Raw genomic sequence first — 10,755 nt, 5'->3', positions numbered from 1 at the left:
GCGAACCTTGCAGAACTAGTACTTCTGGAAGAAAGGATATTGCGGAGACATGGCTTAGATAAATGTATCAGTTTGCATCATTTACATTCAGCCATAAATGTGTTCATCCGACATGTTACCACATTTTCAGTCCATAGAATATGATTGGTTTCTCTTCAACCACTGTAAACGGCTTTTTTTTTTTTTGAGGGGACAATGTTTGCAAAGGTCTTACAGGTGGTATTCCCTGAGGATGAGGAGTGTGGTTGTATCCAACCCATTTCTCTAAAGTGTGAGATGGCCTTTATCAATAATAATGAACAAATTTTAAGCTGTTAGTCAAGGTACACATCAGCAGACCATCCATTATGAACATTTTCAGTCCTGTTAAGTTATGAACCAGTTGCTAGCCATTACGATGTACAAGTTCAGAGACTGATTTTATAACCACTTGATTGCTTTGGAGTCAGCCTGTCTGATGGCATTCTTCCTAGGATCCAATGAAAGCAAACTACAGATAGTCTTGTACTGTGTGTATCACAGCTTGGGGAGTCTTGCAATCATTCCTGTGCATAGCAACAGTAATTCTTGCTGCTCCTTGTCTGATTGGATTCAGTTTGTGCAAGGTGGAATGCAGATCTTCGAAACCCATCAGTTTGAGAAGAAAGAAACCTGTCTGAGGTGGACACAAACACTCCGATTTCCAGGCAGCTGTTGGGGGAGGGGGTTTGAAAGCAAAGGCTAACGGCAGTTCTCCAGACTGGTTGATAACATCTGAGCTGGATTGTAGAACTATCCTGGATTGTACTATTTAAGGCAAGAGACTGGTTGTTATGCATTCTTACCTATAACTGAGAGAACTTGCTGTCTTCTTATATGAGGTGGACTAACATTGTTTAGCAGTGTGGGTCCAGTGAACAGTTGTAGGCAGAAGTGCATCACATACAATGTGCATGGTTTTTCCATGCAGTCTAGTAGGGAAATGTGGGAACTATTGTGCCATTTGGGTACCCAATACTCAGCTAATGTGTCAACTAAGTCCAATGCTGCTGCTGTCAGTGTTTTTGTCGGTGCCCACGAAGTAGCAGTTGACATCTGCAATAAATGATTACTTTTCACTTTTGCAGCTGTTTCCTGAATTTGATGTCAGTAGGTAAGTGACTTAACAAAGATAATCTACCTCGCCGCCCCCCCCCCCCCCGAAAAAAAGATGATTAGGAGTAATACTGAACTGTCATATACAAAGGGGCAGTCAAATGAAATGAAAAAATGTAAGTGAACCGTTTATTATCTCACAAATAATTGCCTTTACTGTTAATACATTTATCTCATAAAACAAGGCTTAAGAAACCATGATTGTACCCAGGCACGCACCTCTTCATCCAAAGCAAACTGACAGCCGCAAATGTCTTTCTTCAGGGCTCCAAAAACATGATAATCACATGGGGGGGGGGGGGGGGGGGTTGGGACTATATGGAGGATGTGTAAGGGCTTCCCAGCAAAACTTCTGCAGTGTAGTCAGAACAAACTTGGCAACATGTGGGCATGCCTAGGTATAATCATGATTCCTTAGGCAACTGCAAACATTCTTTCTTGAAGGCAAAGACCACATTGTCTCACAGTGGAGTAAATCCATTAACATACTCTGAAAACCACTGTGAAGCGCATGGCAAAGGGTACGTCCCATTGTCCCATGAGGGTTTCTTCACTTTCCACTTCCTTATGGAGTGTGTGGAAAATGATTGTTTGAATACCTCTTGCATGCTGTGATTATTCTAATCTTGTCCTCAGATCCCTATGTGAGCGATACATAAGGGGGTTTTGGTATGAGTCATCATTTTTCTGGCAGGTTGTGTGCATTTATGCTGAACACAGGGCACAGAAGTGAAGTATGCAACATGCCATTGTTCAGTTTGCGGAATTTACTCTGCATGTGGTCGCAATGGACTTGCAATAGGCAGTTATTTAGCATATTATTCAGTAAGGAGATGATTTTTATGCAGGCAACTGCCTTGACAAATTTCATTATTAAGTCCTCTGTCCACAAACTTCATTTGCTGCCGCTGCACCTAGGAAGACCAACACTTTCTTCTCAAATGAGTGCTTAAGAAGAATATTATCACTTCCAACAGACACTGTTATTCTGTTTGGAATAAATTGTTCAATCAACTTGTTTAACACATTGACTGCCACACAATTGGTGACAGACATTTCACTGCCAGGCCATGCCATGGCATCTAGCTAAGGCTCAGGCTCTGCTGTGGCTGACAGCAGGCCCACGGTGTCACACCTTGATGTGGCCACCAGTGGCCTTGTCATAGTCAGCATATTAAGACAGTGAGCAATGCTGTAGCTTATTATCTCTTCCCAGCTTAGTCTCCTTGAAGAGTGGTGGAAGTCTTACTCACTTGATTCCAATGTGCAGCTTAAAAAAGCACCAAGTCAGCTTTTAGTGTGTGGCCTACAGTATTTTTAAGTGGTTCCAGATGTACGACGTTCAAGCCTTTCTGGAGGTTGTTTAAGCCTTACTGCACTTCTGAAGGTGTAAATGGTTGGAGCGTAGCTCATGTTGCCGAGGCAGTTCGCTTTTTACTTTCCACTGAATTTCTTATCTGCTGTTGTGCTGGAAGTTGGGACAAGGTGGTTTCTATAAAGTGTTGCATACCTTCTGAAGGTATTTGAGTGATCCAGCTTATGAATGACACACAAGGCTTTCCTGCTGTAATGTGTCAGATTCTTGATCTACAGTTTTCATCCATCTATCTTTCCTGACACGATGCAGTGATTTCAGCAGTTCTGAGTTGCTTTCTTCAAATTCAGTAGTAAGTCTGCTAGTCTTCTAATTCTGTCCCAGTATATAATCTTTATGGACTACTACTGGAACACTTGTTTTAACTCATCTCACATTAATATCGGGGTATTTGCCATATGGTCTATTTGTCATCCAAAAGGTTTCATAACTACTGCCTGTCAGTAGAGAGCAAACTAAATAGAATTTTCTTTGATACCAGCAAGTATGAGCTGATGTTCGAGAACAGTTGTTTCTGATACGGTGCTACAGGAAACATGAAAGGAAGAAATTACTCTTCATTAATAAGTGATCTATAGTTTTGTATAGGTATGGTAAAACATCAAGTAGACATTGGAGAACACATCATACGTAACAACTGTACAGTCACTTGAGTAATATGTTTCTCGGGAGCTCTGATTTTCCAGACCGATTAAAATACTCACTGGCACATTTTAAAAATGGAACAGGTATAACTCAGTCAGTTTGATTTGCTAACTACCAAGGTTCTTCAACAAACTGTTTTTCTGAGTAGCAACACACATCAGTTCGCATATTTTGATATCACTTTCAAAAAGTCTGGAGTGGAACGAAAAAGAGAAATGCTATTTCTCTCTGTGTGATGAACAAGAGATGTTTTGAACTGACAAACATTTGATTGTGCAATACTTTTTCTTAACGTGGAAGATAAATTATTACTGATGGTTACCCTTGTTATCCAGAAGTTATTTATGTGCAAAATAACAATGAACCAACATAGTTCTCATTGAAACATGATACAGCACAAAGAGCTATGAGATTTTGTTTTTAATCAACTGCATTTCTTCAGTTACCTCACTGATTTGCAACTGAACGCATCATAATTAACAGCAAACTTATTTCTGCAGGTGACAAGTGACACTTAGTAAACTATTAACAAGTAGGTGGTATCACTAGGTGGCTTAAAGTAAACATATCTTTCTAGGAACAAGTAAGCTTATACTTTCAGCAGCAGAACTCTCCTAAAAGTGTCAAGTTATCAAAACCAGCTAGTTGAAAGGTCAGTGATATCAAGTGTTTTAATTTATTAGAACTAAAGATGGATAAAAGATTTCTTCAAAGTCTCATGTTTAGGATCTTGTGCAGAAATCAAGCACTGCTGTCTTCACTAAGAGATTAATTTCTACTGTCACTTTTACTTCCCTCTTTTGTGTCTCATGGTAAATCTACAGTGTCAGTTTCTGAAGTTCATGCAAATTGTTATTAATGTGTATCAGAACTCTGACTATTTTTTATCACTCAACAAGATTAGGAGGTAATTAAATGGACTCATTGAAAACCAACTACAGCATTTACTCAGTGAATATGAGGGAGAAAAAATATTTGTGCTTTGATAACAGTCTTAACTAGTCCATTGACAAGTGTTACATATTCACCAGGTTCCACTAAAACTATGGAAAATCCAAATTTTTAAGCTGAAATTGCAAGGCTCCCTTTTGGAACACTCTCCTTATTCCATACAACAGTTCCTCAGTCTAGTTGACAGCCTTTTGTTGTAACTGTTACTTAAATGTAAGAACTGCCATTAACCTCACATCCATTATTTAATAAGCAGCCTGTAAATAATTCATTATTGTAGAAAATGTATGTATATTGAATCAGAATAATGAAGTGATTGACAGTTGGGCAGGGAAGGGAGGGGTTTTGGAGCACTGTTATGTGGGAAATACGGAAGCATCCGATCCCACCCGTCTGCTTTGACCCATGACGTCACGAATATGGCGGCAACAAAAACAAACACACACACTTTCCACAAGAAGCCTAATGACACTAACGGGACAAGCGCGGGAAATGGGGTGTTTTGGGTGGGGGGCAAACTAAATATAAACAAATTTAGACGCCTTGCGTAGCTACAACGTGTAAGTGAAGACAGCCATGCATGAATACCCACCCACCTCCCCAGGGGTCGTAACCCCTGCAACCCATAGAAAATAAAGATGCTTCAGTAGCTGATTAGTGTTTTTTGTCTTTAAAAAAAAAATCTCACGGGATAGAACGAACAGATCAGAAAGATAAATATAATAAACTAAAACAGAAATTCGAGGAAACATAATTAAAATAAGTAATAAGTGTTTTTAAATTAAAAAAAAAAAAATCTCACGAGATAGAATGAACAGATCAGAAAAGTAAATAAAATAAGATAAAACGGAACTGGAGACAGCCACACTCAAACCAAACTCCGCACCGTCATGACGTCACACACGACAACACCCTTACGTCACGGGTCAAAGCCGACGCGTTGGATCGGATGCTTCTGTCGACCCGTTATGTGCAAGTGCAGTATGTCTTCAGTAGCAGTGGAGTTCCATACTTAGTATGTTCATAAACTCCCTGTTACCTGCAATATTGAGTTCTCATTGCTGTCTCACAGTAGTCTATCACTTTCCTAAACAATTTCAGAATATAAGATCTGTTCGCTACAATAATGGTGAAGACCACAATTACCTTCTGCAGTTTGTGACTTATTTCATAACTGAGTAGTTACAATACAAGTGGTCCCTTGGAACTTGAGAAAAAAAAGTAAAACCTGTTTAATAGGACTCCAATCACAATGGTCTTACTGGCAGTAACAAGGCCTTGTCTTCCCCAGGCCAGGTATAAGGGAATACAACAGAGAATCAGAGCAAGATGGAATTTGTCTGGGATCTTCTAAAAGGCTCACAAATAGCAAAAATGCACATTTAAGTACAAAAGAAAAAAAACCAAAAACCAAACCTTTGGACTCCTAATGTGAAACCCACAGAGCAAAATCAATTTTTTATAGGATATCAGGAATAAGATAGATTGCAACTCACCATAAAAGATGACCCACTAAGTTGCAGACAGCCACAACGAAAAACCTGATACAGATGCAGCTGTTGGCCAAAGCCTTCCTTAGAAAATAAACACACACATTCACACAACCATGAACACTTCATGCAGACTTAGCCACCATCACTGGCAGCACACAACCAAGAACACCTCACGCACACTCGGCCGCCACCACCAGCAGCTCTGACCAGATTCCAGTCAGAGTTGCCAGTGATTGTGGCTGAGTGTGCACGAGGTGTTCTTGCTTGTACGTATGTTTACTTTGCTGAGGAAAGGTTTGGGTGATAGATGCACGTGTAATAGTCTTTTTGTTGTGCTTGTCTGCAACTTAGTGGGTCGTTTTTTCAGTGAGTAGCAATCTACCCTATTCCTTATAGTGTTGTTATTCGAATCTGGAGTTTCCATAGTTTATTTTAAGTGTTTAATTTAGCATCACACTGCTTCTTAAAAACCTATAAAATGTGCTCAGTTATCAACTGAAGCATATTAATATTAATCGTTGTAAATACAGACTTTTCTCTGACAATCTCCCCCATTCAAATGTCAGCAAAAACATGAAAAGACAATTTGGTTGGGTTGCTTGGGGAAGGAGACCAGACAGCGAGGTCATCGGTCTCATCGGATTAGGGAAGGATGGGGAAGGAAGTCGGCCGCGCCCTTTCAAAGGAACCATCCCGGCATGTACCTAGAGCGATTTACGGAAATCACGGAAAACCTAAATCAGGATGGCCGGATGCAGGATTGAACCATCGTCCTCCCGAATGCGAGTCCAGTGTCTAACCACTACGCCACCTCGCTCGGTGACAATTTGGTCTTCTCTACTTTTAGCAGCTTTGTTTGTCACAATTTAGAAGTACAGAAATGGAGAATTTGAATCCATGTTTAACATATATTTGTACATGAAACTGTGACTTTATGCTCTACATAAAATGATTACAACAATTTAAGGTGTTTCGTCACTTTATCTACTAACGGACTAGGTCCTGGGCCTATTCCTAGAACAGTTGCACATCCAGGTTCTAATTGAGTTCTTCCTGCATCTCGTATGAGACATGAAACAAGATTTAGCTCTTCTGCTTTTCTCTTGAGTTCTAATAAACACTCTTCTCCATCCTTATCTCCTTTGACAATTATTTTAGGCTGGCCTACACACTCCCATAAATTTAAAATATCTGGAGCTCTCGCCTGGCACCTTTTGTAACAAGACAAAGCTGCATGGGCACACTGAGAAGCCACTTTCCCTTTGCCCATTTGTAAATCAGGTCTGACAATTAACACCATTTTCACATTATGTCCTGTCTGTGCGGCTTCTATTGCAACCTTCCAAATACTGCTTTTTTTAAGGATGCCCCTGCTCAAAAGAAGCTGACAAGTAAAGGCTATTCCTGCCCCTGCAAAGAAGGCCGTGTAGACGTCCATGTCATTAACTTTTAGCTTTCTCAATTTCCTTCAGCACTAATCTGTTTCTTCCTGTACACTTCCATACAATTACGAAATTCATTCACAACATCTTGACACTTTCTCCAGTCTTGTGTTTCAGCAATACATTCCTAGAACATAGGAAAAGTATTATTAGTTTCATTATTATTGTTGTTAATATTTACTATGCAACATGATTATTTTCTACAGTTAAAGAAATCTTTTACGACAGTTACGTATGTGTAGATGCAGTCAGATACAAACAAAGACTAGTGAAGGTGAAATGGTGACAGAGTACGATTATAATTCAAATGACAACCACCAGCCAAATGAGTGCCTGGCTATGTATTATATACTGATACGGGATGTTCACATAAGCTCTCATAAAAAAGAATATTAAAGGCTGTGCTATTTCAGTGAAAAGAGCTACCAGTGAAGCTGGACACAAATATGCATGACGTTAACACACAACTCAAAAGTGAATTATTGGAGAGTAACATTGGATATACTTCAGTAATATGCCTTACTGAAAATCATATGGACAAAACAAGAGTTTCGTCAGCAAGCAGCAGGTTGCGAATAAATATAATGCAATGCTGTCAAGACAAGCTGTTATAATACTGTAGTTATTAAATGCTATAAAAAAATAAATAAGAGAGACAGTTTAGCAGGGACAGTTAACGTATAAAATTGACTGTTTGGGCTAATTTCGAAATCCCACAGCCGAATCAAATTCTCTTAATAGTCTTCAATAATATAGTCAGAAGAGTTTCTGTTACTCTTCGGCCGCAAGTTCTACTAGTGTTAATATCAGTAGAAATAAAAGCATCATAAAAAGGTAATAGAATCAGCATACCTGAACCTTGTAATGTAACGCTAGGCATCCTGTCTTCTTTAACATTTTTTCTACGTGGTCTTCAACATCGTCATTTTCTAGGGGTCTCATGTTACGATCAGTTTCACTTCTCTCGCTACAAAAGTATCGTATGAAAATCATTAACTGGGCGTTTACTGATCTGTAATGAGAAATAAACCACACAACACAAGTGTACATTATATAATACTTACACACGACATGTAATATAACATCAGTGCTGATGAAGGTGATTTTAAATATCCCTGTGTAACAGAAACAAGGAAACCAAAATTATAATTCTGGAAGGATCAGGGCATGCACGATACTACTGCTACAACAACCCGACAAAATTGCAAGGTGTACCACACTCAACAGACATAAACAAACAACGATGTAATTATTTTCACTGATTAACACGTTCAAAGCACTCAATAAAAGAGGTGCACATGCATTGAAAACTTGCGCAATGTGCAATATATATGCCATCTGTATGTACAACATATTTCTTCTTTCGAGATACCATGCTTGCGTATGTAATTCCGTTACACAGTGACAAATAACAAACTAGGTATTCAAAAACGAAGTAAAACAATATCTCTTTATTCACTCGTTCTACGATTTATTTGAAATGAGGTGTAATTTCCACAAAACTCCAGTGTCACAGAAATCTTAACTTGTAGATAACTGACAATGGAGTGTGTAAAGCTGCGTACACACTAGGGCAACGAAGGCCAACGAACGACAGAGCCTGTATTCAGCCGTAAGTTGGTCGCCAATGCACTGACGTTCGGCCTCTCATCCACACCTGACAAAAGGAGTGAAGCCAAGGTACTGGACCATTTGGAATCATAGTTGACTCTTGCAACTAGCCATTGTCGCTCCTGTTTTTGTTGTTGTAAAATAGTGCGTTAATTCTAATTTTATCGGCCGATATTGTGAGGGAAGAAGAGGCTTTAGCAATCGTCGCATGAGCAGCGTTTGTTTTGCTGCAAAAAGATGATCATCAGAAAAAGAAGGAGGAGGAAAGACGCTGGTGAACGACCTCTCTTAAAACTAATGAGCAGCGTGATGTGACTAAATTTATGTCTACCTTAAAGCTGAATTGGAATATCGGCTATTTCATAATTTTTACTTCATGAAACCTACAAATTACGAATTGTTATTCAATTGTGTAGACCCTAGTACTAACACTACTACTACTACTAAAATTTCCAACGATAGCACGTTTTTTAGAAGTGCAGCAGAAAATTAATAGTCACTTCCAGTTTTGTTTTTCTTTGTCGTTCACGGGAAAAGATGTCAATAACGACACCGTATTCTTTATCACGTTGTGCATTCACTACTTTCTAATAGCTGAGTTATTTTCCTCCAAGCGTCTAATCTCTTCAGTTTGTTTTTATAATCACAGTTCATAGGAGCCCATAAACATTTCCATTCACAATAAACTCTATCAGCTTTAGTGCTGTCTCCATATTTCACTCTGTACTCCAGTATTTTTTAAACACAATAAAATACACACCCTAAGCGAGAGCTGGCATTGCGTGTAGGTGGAAACAGTGACTGTTTAAATTAATTTTATGAGTAGAGCCACAAATCGCATTGAGTATGTTTTATTGACTGGTTTCGCTCTTTAATTTCACAGCCAACTGCTGTAATTTAAACTGTAAATTCCAGAGTTTCACTCTTAAATACAGGCCCATTCTAGAGACACAACAAATAGCTATATTGTTGCCAACAGTTAAAGTGAGCTCCCCACCAGTTTCAAGTGGAAAAACCACCAGAAAACTACTAACAAAAATGCCCCTACTTTCATAACCGATAAAATTTCCACTAACAATTTTTTAAAATTATTATGAAAGAAAACAATAAGTACATTAGTAATTAAGTTTCCTTTATTATTAAATACCATAATAAAATATCCACAATCATTAAATGAACTTACAGTAAATAAATCAGTAAGTCAAGGTTAGGAACGTACAAAAAGTTCTATAACAAAAGCTAATTATTTAACGAATTCATCTTCTTCAGATGAATCATTTTTGTCTGCATCATCATCATTGCCATTTTCAGATTGATACGATTCTTTGGTACTGATTTGTTTTACAACGTTTATTGGAATTTCATTTTCGTTGCAGCATATTCCTTCAAACCTGAAACCAGCAGTTAAAAGATTTAACTTCATTCTATTCCTCTGCTTGTTTTTTATTACATTCATACTACTCACAGTCACTCAACATCGGCATTGGAATGAGGCAGTATTATGAGAGTAATCGTAGAAGTCGCTAATTCCTCAAATCTGGATTCCCCTTGAGCATCTTTGAAATGCAATACTTCATTCCAAATTTTTATGTATCTTTGGTCTCGTTCTAGTTTAGCAAAAGAATTTGTCGCCATTGATCATCCATTCTTGCTATAAATTGTACACTTTGATTGAACGGAACTATTATATCAATTAGATTTTCTTTTTTGTGGTTAAGTGCTTGTTCAATACTTATTCTGGAATGTTTTTCATAAACATTAAATTTTCTGGTAACCTGTTTTTTATTTCTTCAATCAGACTTACTGTAAATATTATGCACCAATTACACATTTCCTCATCTTCCAGTGGTAATCCTTTTTCTCTCATTTCAAGCAGCTGCTTTTCAAAGTGGAATTCCAGATAACATCTTCGATGGAAGGAATCATGAATATTTTGAGTAAAAATGCTAACTTTATTTGCAGGTTACGTAACTTTGCTGATGAGCATGTCTATGAGGTTGGTCAACTCAAAGAGTTTGGCGTGATCTATATCTTTCGACTCGAACATTTTATTGACTCTGTGTATTTCAATTAATATTGGATGTAAAAATGAAACATATGCCTA

At 38.3% G+C, this 10,755-nt stretch overlaps 1 protein-coding gene across 1 annotated transcript; it reads right to left on the bottom strand.

Moving 5' to 3' along the window:
- Positions 1 to 6,550: 6,550 nt before the first annotated feature.
- LOC124594409 (peptidyl-tRNA hydrolase 2, mitochondrial-like) lies at positions 6,551 to 7,036 on the bottom strand. Its single transcript, XM_047132778.1, has one exon. The coding sequence runs from the start codon at positions 7,034 to 7,036 to the stop codon at positions 6,551 to 6,553; it is 486 nt and encodes a 161-aa protein (XP_046988734.1).
- Between the last annotated feature and the right edge of the window lie 3,719 nt (positions 7,037 to 10,755).

The sequence above is a fragment of the Schistocerca americana genome, chromosome 2 (assembly GCF_021461395.2).
Source record: "Schistocerca americana isolate TAMUIC-IGC-003095 chromosome 2, iqSchAmer2.1, whole genome shotgun sequence".
NCBI lineage: Eukaryota > Metazoa > Arthropoda > Insecta > Orthoptera > Acrididae > Schistocerca > Schistocerca americana.
Note: the sequence above shows the minus strand (reverse complement) of the source record. Positions and strands in the feature narration are given on the sequence as shown.